The sequence below is a fragment of the Pleuronectes platessa genome, chromosome 21 (assembly GCF_947347685.1).
Source record: "Pleuronectes platessa chromosome 21, fPlePla1.1, whole genome shotgun sequence".
Lineage (NCBI taxonomy): Eukaryota > Metazoa > Chordata > Actinopteri > Pleuronectiformes > Pleuronectidae > Pleuronectes > Pleuronectes platessa.
Window position 1 is genome coordinate 1,909,201 of NC_070646.1, and position 12,516 is coordinate 1,921,716.

At 47.0% G+C, this 12,516-nt stretch overlaps 1 protein-coding gene, 1 long non-coding RNA gene and 1 pseudogene across 2 annotated transcripts; all 3 read right to left on the bottom strand.

Annotated features, from left to right (window-relative positions):
* Positions 1-1,270: 1,270 nt before the first annotated feature.
* Positions 1,271-7,533, bottom strand: LOC128426488 (PDZ domain-containing protein 7). The gene is made up of 16 exons (XM_053413381.1): positions 7,371-7,533; positions 6,727-6,864; positions 6,471-6,645; positions 6,206-6,382; positions 5,654-5,801; positions 5,025-5,085; positions 4,759-4,936; positions 4,441-4,667; positions 4,200-4,364; positions 3,978-4,093; positions 3,626-3,717; positions 3,446-3,537; positions 3,251-3,322; positions 2,446-3,051; positions 1,660-1,760; positions 1,271-1,447 (listed from the first exon to the last, which is right to left on the bottom strand). The coding sequence occupies exons 1-16, from the start codon at positions 7,531-7,533 to the stop codon at positions 1,304-1,306; spliced, it is 2,655 nt and encodes an 884-aa protein (XP_053269356.1). The 3' UTR covers positions 1,271-1,303.
* An 11-nt stretch (positions 7,534-7,544) lies between these two features.
* LOC128426505 (uncharacterized) lies at positions 7,545-9,084 on the bottom strand. The gene is made up of 3 exons (XR_008333274.1): positions 8,929-9,084; positions 8,315-8,392; positions 7,545-7,669 (listed from the first exon to the last, which is right to left on the bottom strand). It is a non-coding gene; the product is annotated as an uncharacterized LOC128426505 (long non-coding RNA).
* A 724-nt stretch (positions 9,085-9,808) lies between these two features.
* LOC128426500 (peroxiredoxin-like 2A) lies at positions 9,809-11,789 on the bottom strand (annotated as a pseudogene).
* Between the last annotated feature and the right edge of the window lie 727 nt (positions 11,790-12,516).

Here is a 12,516-nt window from a genome sequence, read left to right on the forward strand (position 1 = left end):
TTGTGTTACTTAATAATATCCAAGATGGCCACGGTGTTCAGTCCAGAGAGACGGTGAGGGGGGATTGTCTCATATTATAAAATAAATAAATAGTGTTTCATAATGCTCTCTCCTTCTTCCAAGTCAGTCCTGGGAAGATGCAAAAATACAAAGAAATACTTAAATTGAATCCATGTTTCCAGTAAATCAAATGTACATGTAATTAATACGACACCACGCCCACGTTGGCTCTTCAGCGAGAGGTGAATGTTTTATTTCACCAGATTAAAAACACAATTCTGACTTCAAGGACCTGAGTTTTCAAAGTTTGACGAAGCATTAAAACCACAATGAAGAGAACATAAAACAAAGAAATCGAGAATAAGGTCAAAATCGATATGAAGTCAAAATATGACAAGTTAGTTTGGTTATAAAAAAGTATTTTTACTTTTGAATTTCTATATTCTTGTACATTACGACTTTATTTTCATAATATAACAGCTTTATTCTTGAAATCTCTGATTTTTGGCCCCTTTAATTGGCTTTAATACTTTTTAATCCTGTTACAGAAATAAGACTCATGGGTTTATTTTGTTCAACTGTACATGTAGTAAAACTTCAGTATTTACAGTTGTATCTGCTGTGTAATCCTCCCCAATGGCAGTTTGGATTATTTAATAATTTATTCAATCGTTTTTAAAGGTTTTTTCAAAAATAATGTTCATTTCCTGCAGCACTGATGTTTCTGAGCGGCTCACGTCTGCCCCCTACAGGTCAAACTGTGCTTTCAGTCCACAGGGCTGTTCAAGGCACTCGGGCTACAGTTTGTCATCCTACATATTTAAAAGTCAAGAGCACAGACGCACACTGCTGATCCATGACACGTCTACTTGTGTATCTTTTCATACACTGATGAATGTTCACACAATGTAAAAAGAAACCCAGGTTCGTGGCTCCTGCTTAAAGGCATCAGGAGCTTCTCTTCTTTCTCGATCGAGTCTCGTTCCTCCTTTAAATTCATCGGCTTAATTCTCCTTGTTTACTCCTCAGCTGAGGAATCACCAGCATCTGTGGCGTAGCTTTAACAAAACACCACGTCCCTTGTCCCTGGTCTCTGGTCCCTGGTCTCGGTCCCTGGTCCCTGGTCCCTGTTCCCTGGTCTCTGGTCCCTGGTCCCTGGTCCCTGGTCTCTGGTCCCTGTTCCCTGGTCTCTGGTCCCTGTTCCCTGGACCCTGGTCCCTGGTCCCTGGTCAGCGGCGTGTTCAAGTTTCCCGTCTCCCTCTGAGTTTTGATCTAAGTTCTCCATGTGCATCTCCGTCTCCTCTCAAACGGGTTTGGGGACTTTGACCACGAACACCATGGGGTCTTTGGACTTGTTGCTGAAGGCTTTCCTGATGATGTCGACCGCGTGCGGATGTGTCACCGCGTGGAGGGAGACGCCGTCCACCGACACCAGCTCGAATCCAGCCTGGAGACATGAGACAGAGGGTCAGGTCAGAGAAGATGATGGAAGAGGGATGCAGAGAGTCTGCAGGTCCCAGAGGGGGAATTTACTCCCCTCAAAATCTTTAGAAGGCATCAAACAGTCTTCAGTTTGAATCACACAAGTCTTAATATTTACTTTTATGACTCAAACGGCACGAAGCACAACACATTCCCCCCCCGAGGCCGTCGAGTTACCTTGAGCACTTCACAGGTGGAGGCGGCTCCTCCAGGAAAGATCTTCTCGATCTTCACCACCGGCTGAATCTTGGACTCCATCCCTCCAGATATACTGATGCCTGCAGCGTCAACACAACAGCAGCTTCAACACAACAGCAGCTTCAACACAAAAGCAGCGTCAACACAACAGCAGCGTCAACACAACAGCAGCGTCAACACAACAGCAGTGTCAACACAACAGCATCGTCAACACAACAGCAGAGTCGGTCACGTGTTTTAGATTTTGTGTATCTACGGCACAATTGTACCGGTCCCCTGGTTTGTTATGAAAACAGTTGTTAACTGTGCGTTCAACTCCAGTATTGTGTGTTTGTGTACATGTATTTTTCAGTTAACACAGGTAGATACATAAAACTGAAGTGCAATAATATAAGAGTGTAGATTATTGTGTACCTAATAAAGAGGTCAGGGAGGTTAGTGTGTAGAATCTTTACCTCAGCTGAAAATATTCAAATTACTGCTCGTGTTTATAATAAATCAAAATTTAAGGTCAAATATTAAACAGCCTGTTACCATCAGAAACCAATATTTACAATATTTGTACTAAATCCTTTCTGTATCTCGACGTGTCTCTACTTCCTGCCACTGGCCTGAAATGAAGCCAACAGTGATGGCGGTCTGGTATCAAGGTCCCGCCTTCACACACACTCAACCAATCATGAGTGAGCGTCAGCTGTCATGGAGGATCATGTTTATTTTTCATAAATTAAATGATGTGTGATCGTTAGAATTTGAATCCGTTACCCAGCGACTGTTTGGTCTTGGAGATGCTGACAGTTTGGAGCTGGTACTCCGGTTCAGCGTCCGAGTCGTGGACTCCGTTCATCTGTTGGCTCCCGACTTTCTGATCGGGACTCGAACCAAACACCTGCGACAGCAGCGGTCGACTCCTGCGGGCGCCGCTCGGCAGCGTGAACACGGTGGCTCCCCCCCGGCCTCCAACCCGGCCTCCACTCTGCTCCTGTTGACCTTTGGGGTGGCTGTTCCTGAACGGGGGCCGTCCCCTCTCTGTGTCCGCCCGGTCGGAGGCCGAGTGGAGCGACACCTCGTCGAAGTGCACCGAGCGGATGGTGCCGATGTCGGTCCGGAGGGGGGGGCGGGGGTCGTCGCTGTGGGCCAGCAGCCAGTTGGGGGGCAGGGGACTGGCCGAGCGGGGTCCCGGCTCCCCGGGGGCCGCGGTGTATCCGTCCACCGGGATGTCCAGCAGCGGCGTGAAGGACGAGGAGGTGCGGGGGGGCCTGTCTTTGGATCGCCGGGGCCCCGACAGGCTGAGCTTCTCCAGCTCCCCCAGCAGGTGGCTCTCCTTCTCCACCTCCTCAGCGCTGTGGAGCTCGAAGCCTCCTCGGTAATCTGAGAAAAGACAGAAGAAAAGTGACTTATTATACAAACACCTCTCAGCAGTTTCCTTTAATTCAACTGATTTCAAACACTCGTAGATCCTCAGTCCTCTACATACGCCTCATTCTTTTCACCAAGACCCATTCATTATTCTCTGGGAAACTGGGAAAATATGTTGTTAACACTATTTTTTTGAATGTCCCTAGCCGACCTGGGATGGGAGTGATGAGTCGGCGTTTGGGAGTTCGACCAGACGTGGAACAGCGAAGAGGAGGAGTTCGAACTGAAGGAGAAAAAAGTGAGAGAGATGCTGGTTTACAGATATGAGATCATTTCTATCTGATCCCTGTGTTCAGATGATTGTTGGACATGTAAAGTATTTCCAGTCTGTGTGGATCAAACCGACCTGAGCGATACTTCAGGATGTCGTAGGCCTCGACTTCGATGGGAGTCACCATGTTGTTGAAAAGACTCAGGTCAGACGGAGGAAGCAGCATCCTGGGAAATGAGAAATTTTGTCAACTTATTAGTAATAATCATATGAATTATTATATGAATTATTATAAAAAATATCGGTTCCTCTTACCTGACCTCCCTCAGCAGCAGCAGCTTCTCCGGCCGGTCCAGCACGGCCAGCAGGTGGCGTATCAGGTTCTCCACCGACCGCTCTGCTGTGTACTGCAAGTGTCATAATTAAAGTGATACTGCACCTAAACACTTTTGAGCTGTAAACCAACTTATATGATTGTTTCGAATTAAATACATTAATGTTGGTTTTATGTCAAATCTATGATCAAATTTACTTGGTTGGCTCATAACGCCATCTAGTGGTTCAAATTAGTGCTTTTGTAGAGTCCACTGTTTGTAGCTGGACAACCTGACATGTGAAGTTCCTCTTTAAAAACCTTTCCTCTCCGGCTGTGAACTGATGCTCTTACCCGCCGGCACGTTGCCATCACCGCAGCCACCTCCTCCTCGGGCAGCAGCCGGCGCGCCATGTCCTCCACCACCCGCAGCATCTCTGGATTTGGCATCGCACCGAGCTTCCGACCCTCTGGAAACCAGAGCAGAAGGACGTCAGGGTAATGTAACGTGTGAATCTAGATCATATTCATACAAGTTGATCGAATCTGTGATGAAGGACACAAAGACCCAGCTACCTTTGCTTGTCTTGTCTGTGGACGGGGACTTGGAGCGCCCCCTGGAGGCGTCTCTCCTGCGCCCGGCCCTGAGCAGCAGGTTCACGAAGGTCCTGGAGCGCTGCAGGGTGCTCTTCTCCTCCGGCTCCTTCCCTTTCTGCTTCTTCTCTTTCTTCTGCGTGATCTCTACGTCGGGACACCAACAGAAGGTCACTTCATCCGTTCAGCCGCTCCATGGGGATTTTGAAATCTCCTGCCTCACCTGCCACCGTGACCTGGCTCTGCGACCGGCTGATGAGTCGGCTCGGCATGCTGAGCGCCAGCAGCATGGCCGTCTTGGGGGATTCCTTCCTCCCGCTGGCCTCCTCCCCGCGGATCAAGGTGTCTTTGAGCAGGGTGGTGCGTCCCAGGCTGCGGGTGGTGTCTGCAGCCGTCCTCTGAGGGGGGGGGTCCGTCTGGATGGCGGTCTCGGTTCGCTCGGACTCGAACCTGGACACAACGAAGACTATGATCATGTCTGAGCCAGTCTGGATGTTCACACATTCAGACTTTGGGACAGTAAGAAGGAGACGACCCTGACCTCTGGTCCTCGGTGGAGATGGAGACGTCCACCATGTCCGAGCCGAACGGCAGGCTGGGGGGGAACATGACCTGCGACAGGCCGCTCAGAGAGCTGACCGGCGTCCCGGAGGACAGAGACGACAGAGACGAGTTGGAGTCTGAACCCTGGGACGAGGACTTCTGGGGACCGTTGGCCACTGGGTGGGGAAACCAGAGAGGATCGGTGTGAGACCGAGAACTGGTCCCAACAGAAATGGATTTCTAGATACTGAGACGGATACATACGCTTATTGAGCCACCTGTACTCAGCCACCATCTCCTTGTAGGCAGGGTATCGACCTGCTTCCTGTTGAGAGATGGCCACAGATATGCAAATGAGATACAGTAGAGCGCTTTAAACTTTAATGGGATTGGCTATATTTGATAAAGAGTAACCGGAGACGCACACATCATTACACCTCCTCTGAAGGGGAAGCACGTTTCCCTTCCTGACTTTCTAGTAACCTCTGACAGTGGCAATGCTTTCTAACTCCAGCCCCCCCCACCCCCCGGCTCGAAAACACCGGCTCCGCGATTCCCTCAGCACCTGATCCCGGCTGCCTGGTGAATAATGCACACGCTCTGGCTATTTTCTCACAGCGTGAAACCCGAGCTCCAGAATATTACGACTGAACGCCAGCTGTCGGGCCTGACACACAAACCACCGGTGAAGCCCGTGTTACAAACATGTTTATTCCTTCTGCATCGACCTGTTTCAGTTTGAGACTGACAGTTTCTCTGGTAGATTTGTTTGGAGATGCTGCCTCTGGTGTCACATCAACAAAACCATGACCTTCAGGTGATATTTGTTCTCATATCTTCTGCTCTGACCCCGGCAGTGTGAAAGGTCAAAGGTCGCACATCCTCCATCTCACCTTGATGGTCAACATGACGTGGGTGTGGCTCTTCAGCACCTCCACCGCGCTGCTGTGGCTGATGTCCTCAAAGCTCAGGCCGTTGGCCGCCAGGATCTGGTCCCCCATCTTGATTCCGTTCTGCTCGGCCAGACCCCCGGGATCCAGTCTAAGACAACGAGACAGGAGCCAACCAGTTCATCCACTGGTTTACATAGAGAACACAAACCAGACATTGCTTCACAGATCACGATGAATGAAGGAAGATATGAAACCATTCATAAAACTAAAAAGAGCTAAAAACAGGGTTGATTCTTATAATTCCCTCTGCAAACTGTTTCAAATAAATGAAGCTTCCTTATGAAACCACATTAAAATCCACCACGTCCAGATTTGTTCTTGGATCTGCACCAAATTGCACAAACTCATAAATATCACTCCCCTAAATATGAGATGGTGAAATGTGAAAAACCTTCACAGTGTTAAAGAAAGTGATAATAAACCAGGATCTGCTCTTTGTTCCGATCAGATCTGTGTCTCGTCCTTTGATCCCCTCAGAGCAGAGACACCTACTTGGAGACGTAGATTCCCAGACCGAACTCCTTCCCCCCCCGGATGTTGAATCCGAGGCAGTAGTCATCCGAGGTGGTGTACAGGTGCACGATCCTCTGGAGGGCGCTGCTGGAGCTGGCCTCCGACGGCGTCCGCCCGCTCTCCTCCACCACCATCCGCCGGTGAATCAAGTCCACCCTGGAAAAACAAAAAACTCAACGATGATTATTCAACTTCACCACATTCGGTTCACAACCCGACGATGGTTTTTAAAATCCTGCCTCACCAGGTGGTTTTCTCTTTGGAGTAGCGGATGCCGGGGACTTTGCCGACTCGTCTCACCACCATCCTCAGCCGGTTGTTCCCCGTCAGGACCTTCACGGCGCTGCTCATGGTGATGCTCTCCAGGCTGATGCCGTTCACCTCCACCAGTTTGTCGCCCACGAGCAGACCGGCTTCCTCTGGAATCAAAAGAGGGAGAACACACCGGGATGAGCACGTGGTCGGAGCCTCGGGTTCGGTGACGTGGTGCCTCCTCTCACCGGCGGTGCTGTGGTCCTCCACCTTACTGACGAAGATGCTGAGGCCGTGCTCCGAGCCGCCGCGCACGCTGAAGCCCAGCTTCCCGTCCACGCTCTTATCCACAGTGATGGTGTGGAGGTCCTCGCTGTCATCTCCCCCTGAGAACATCAATCAGCCGTTAATGGTCACTAATGTGGATCGTGACTTCTCCATCTTCTGGTAAAAGTAACAGCAGTGGTTCTCCGGCAGCGTCCTGGTGGTCAGACGGTGACTAAGAGGTTTTTATCGACTGTAAATCCCTTTGTGGGCTTTTGAAATAAAACTCTCTCCACTTCCTGTCTCTTTTCCTAATGAAAAATGGCGGATATGGACTCCTGGTGGCACGGTGGCTTCACTTTTGGAAACAGTTGAGTAAAACGAGGCTGCAACTAACTCAACAGTTAAAGGTTCAGTGTACGATGCAGGGGAAAGGATCTATTGGCAGAAATTGAATATGTAAAATAATCCTAGTGATGTTTTCACTTGTGTTTTTCATCTAAATTGTACAAAATTGCTGCAGAAACTTGTGTATAAAGATGTTTCATGTCGTCTTTGATCTCACTCCAGAACAGACCCTGATATTATTTGTGTGCTTTGATGTTCACCACACTCAGCTGCTCCTCACCGTCCACCGGGGAGTTGATGAGGATGACCCGGCCCATGGGCGAGGACGATCGGATTCCACGCCGCCGCTGCTCCTTCTTCCGGAGGAGGTTGCGTGTGGAGGTGTGCGACCCCTGAGGACCGGGGGTCTTCTCCCGGCGGGACGGGTCTGACGAGTGAGCCATGGAAGACGGGCGGGGGTGTGGGGTGGGGGGGGGTCCCCTTTCACACACACACACACACTCTGCTCCGGGCCGAGGCGTCTACAGCAGCATAGAGCAGAAGGAAGGGGATCCTCAGGCAGCTCCGTGTGTCCTGGATCTACAACACAATCCACACGTTGATGAACTGCAGCACACTGTATAACACACAATCTACACAATCCTGTATCTAAACAGTATTTATTATTGCATTTGCTGCTTCCTTGCAGTACTTGTACTATTTACAACACAAACAGTTGACTTGGGCACATACTCTCATTCTGATTTACTTCATATTCCACTTCCTCACAGTCCAGCACTATAACTCAACTATATTTGTTCTTTCCTTGTATGTGTTCTAGAGCCAAACTGATCAGCCTCTAAGGGTCACATCGGTGAAAGTACAAAAATTACCTATAATAACACCGAAGGATTTTATTTCATAATAATATTAGCTACTTCCAGATTTCTATAGAAGACAGAGCTGCTCATCCTTCATTTCTACATAGACACCAAACTTGAGGGACTCCTAAATTTATATTATTAATGCAAATCCATCTCAAGTGAAGAAACTAACTAATGGTTTTAATTATAAACCAGCACAAGAGCAACAATTACCAACATGAACCAGAATGTTCTTCTGAACAGACACAGACCGATAGCAGACTGAACACAGAACTGTCTGGTTCCATTCTGGTTTTACACAGTCGTACATGTTGTGTTTCTCTATTTGTGTGATTGTGTTGTTGTGACAAAGCGGACTCACCCTCGCAGGTTGTTGTGCGACGTGACGTGTGACTCTCTCCATCCCGGCCCATGTTGCATGTCTCTCACCTGTCGGGGTCTCAGACACACAACACACACACACACACGTCTAAAACACTCATTCAGCAAAGCTATGGACAAATTCTCTGTCTGTGATATAATTCTATCTTCCATTTTCTATTTTATTCTATTTCTATACTTCTGTTTGTTCTCTTGTTTACCTCATCTGCTGCTGTAACAAGTGTTTAGTTTATCTAAGTCAATCTTATCTTATCTTATACTTATATCTTATATCTTATATCTCATCTTATGTGTTGAGCTTCACAGAGAAACTCGCAGTGGTTTGTCTCTGCAGGTGAGAAAAAGGATTTACTGGTTTTTATTTAGCTCAGTCTTGACCCAGTTAAGAGCTGGGAAGTCACATGCTGCCGGTTACCAGGGTTACATGTCACTAACTTAACCCGTGATAACTTCCCCCCCCCCCCCCCCCCCCCCCCCCCCCCACAAACATTCCCCACTGTAACTGTCAACCCACATTAAATGAAGTTTCCTATTTAGTAAGAAAACATTCTGCTTGTTGTGCAGCGTGTTTTGTGATATAAATAAAACACTCACCACATGTTTCAGCTCGGGACTCGATCAACAGCTCAGAACAGATCTCAGGTCAGATGTTCGGTCCTGAAGGAAGCGAGAGAATGAGGAGCGAACATCCTTTAAAATCCATCTCCGGTTCAGTTCGAGTCCCCCTGAGGCAGAGCTGCAGAAACAACCTCTCACCTGCACCCCCCACCTCCCTGAACACCGGGACTGGCTGGCTCCAAGTCAGGTGGGAGCATTTGATTGGAGGAGTGACATGTCAATCAACCTGTCACAACTTCCTCTGAGGAAAGGGAGTGAGGATGTTTTCAAAGACAGAAACAATAAATTAATCTTGTTCTCAGTCATAAACTGTTCAATCTTTCTGGAAACACTTTTTAATTCAGCAATGTAAAATATTTTATTTTATTTGAAGATATGAAACGCACACATTTGTTTTTTAATCTAATAACACAAACAAGTGAATATCCTCAGCGTGGATCAATATAATAATAAAATAATATTCTTATTTTCCCTTATTTCTCAGGGAAATCAGTGAAAGTGATAAAACTACTCTTTTAGATGTGACAGGTTATTTGTACTACAGTAGTAGTAAAAAAACAAACTCAGATGGAAACAACCTGGTGGAGGGAACTATTTCAAAACTAATAGAATCTCACTTTTAATAGTTTTGTGAGAAAAGAAGTGTTTGGTTTTAAACCCTGGTTCAGTCGGGCTCTTTCTGTGGAGTGTTCTCTCCTCCAGTCCAAAGACATGCAGAGTGTGGTTTGGTTTATTGACTCTAAATTAACTGATCGTAGAAATGATTGTCACTATACACACACGACTGTGCCCCCCCCCCACCTCTCACCCAGCATCCGCCCCCACTACGACCCCTCAAAGAATAAGTGATATTAGATGCATGGATGTATTTGCTTTATTAGTCACAGTCAGTCTCTTGGCTCCATAGACACAATGGGATCACAGAGTAGTAAAGGCAACTGAGATGTTAGATATCAGGTCTGCTCCCTCTGTTGAGTTTAAAGACAGACCTTCATTAAAACCCTCAGATCCTCTTCAACACACTCGTATCCCAAAATGCATCCTGGTTTCCCTGAGAGAAGTTTTCTGCTTTCTTTTTATGAATCCACAATACAAATGGTTATTTCTTCTCTATCGGCAGAAGCTCCAGTTGGATTCTTCTGGCAGCTTTGATGACGTCTTCAGTGTCGACTTTGTCCCCGAACTCAATCTCTCTGTGCTCCAGAAGAATTCCCTGAAAAGAATAACAGAAAGAAAACAGTGAGAGAAAAACTCATTTTATTTCCTCTTGAGATAATTTGTGATGACGGACTTTTACCTGCTGTCCTGTTCCGATGACGAAGACTCCACCGAGGACAAAGCCCTCCCCCAAGACGTTCCCCATGAAGCCCCTTCTGAAGGCCCGGAGGCCGTTCACCCACACCCCGAGACGCAGGAACGCCAACAGACCCATCTTCCGCTCACGGGGGCCATAGAAGCACTTCTGTGGTGAAAACACACAAACCAAAACCCCTGGAGTCATTCATGCCGACCCGAACCGATTCCCCACACGTCCCCAGTGACAATCAGGCTATTGATCTGGTTTGAACGTCCAGAGGGACACGGACACAATAAACCAATTCACTGTCCCACCTTCTCATCCAAGAAAATCTCGCCATCGAAGAACGGCCTGAAGTTCTGGACCTCGGTGCCGACGTCCTCCTTCACCACCGCGTACAGAGGGACCCCGAGCTCGTCCAGCTGGGGTTTCAGAGAGGACAGCTCTGCAGCCTCCTGCAGCACGAGAGGGGGGGGGGGGGGGGCAAACTCTTGACTTAACTCTTCATACAAAACAAACCTTTGTGTAGATTTCTGTTATGTTAAATCCTCAAAAAGATGGTTTCTATCATTTTAGTTTCTTATCACACTGATGCACGTTCCAATGTTCTGATAGAGGCGTTCCTTAATATCCAGGATGTTTATGTTTTCATTTCTGAACAGTGGGAGGAAGTGGAGACGTCCATATCTATATAAACAGTTTATTGTGCGAACCAGCACGAAGATCATTTTGTAAATCACGAATTTGGAATCGCCCCAAGTTCCCAAAAGATTCCAAAATATGTTTATAAGACAAAAGGATGTCTGAGAATAATGATGATTTAGCATCACCACTGAAAGTCGATGAAAGACATTGTGGAAGGAGATTTCTTTTTCTAGGTTGTGTCATAAGGTTCTTTCTTCATCACATGCCAAGTTTTCATTTGCAGAAAAATATCTCTTTTGCTCCTGGAGCAGGGAAATGATAAATCACATGTATTCTCACTATACATATAATTTAAGTTTAGCCCTAGGAAGTCTTGTGATGTGTGTTTGTGTGTGTTTGTGTGTGTGTGTGTTACCTCTCTGCACAAAAATCATCCAGGCCTGCGCACTGCCATGATGACAGCCCCGAACTTCTCCCACAGACATTTTGCTCTCAGGGTTTTCAGCTCTGACGCACAGAGGAGGTGAAAGAGCGAAGCAACAGATTTACACGTTCCCACTGAACAACAGCTCGGATCTCACCCAATTCATTAGAATTTGTAGAGTCATGCGTCACAATCACATTCTTCTCTGTCTCACCTCCTCTGAGGGTTTTGAGCTCAGCCCCCTCCAGATGTTGGAGAGTGGCCTTCAGCGGTGGAGTCAGGAACATGTCAGTGAGGAAGTTGCTCACAGCGGTGATGAGGCCGAGGGCAGACGCCACCAGGTTGGCCACGACTCCCGCTGCCATGTCTCTCTGCTCCGTGCGCCTTAACGCATCTGCACAAACTCCAGCGAGGCTCGAACCTCCAGCTCGGATCCTCGCTGTGTTTCCACTCCCAAACGTTATATGCTGCCAGAAGACTTGATTACACGAAGCTGTTTGATTCGGCCTCGCGTCTGGGGCGCGTCATTACGCACAGAGCCTCCGCCTCTGGATCAGAGGTCAGTGAGGAAACTGCAGCGCCATGCGGCCATGAGAAGGTTGAGCAATGAGCTGAGTCACGAGTCATGAGCTATAGTTAATCACATTAACACCATGAAAATCATCTTTACACAAGTCTAACAAACATTATTGTACATTAACATTAACACGAATGTCACCAAGGCCCAACAGGCCCCTTCTGAAACCACATTTAAATTCATTGGATCCAGAATATTGGGTTCTGCAGCAAATTAAAATCACTCATATCATGTCTGGGTTTTCTTTTCATTATGATTTGTTCTCTGAGAAATTAAGCAAAATGTGGAAAATCAAGATGATTAAAATATAAAATACAAGACACGACTTTGAAGCCTAAAAATCCCAAATAAAATATAGTTATTTAAGTTGAAATCAGAAAGCCCCAAAACATAAGAATAAAGCTTTATAAAACAATTGCAACTGGAAGATAGAAGCTTATTATAGCAATTAAATTGTTGTTTACGTTTCAGCACGTTTTTATATCATCAAACAACTAATAAAAAACAAACTTATCAAGTAGTTGAACAAACGTCAGTTTGAGTGGGTTGACAGAAAGGACAGAAACCTTCTTTGAGAAAAAGTATATATTTAATATTGACAGATAACAGTTACACATCCTA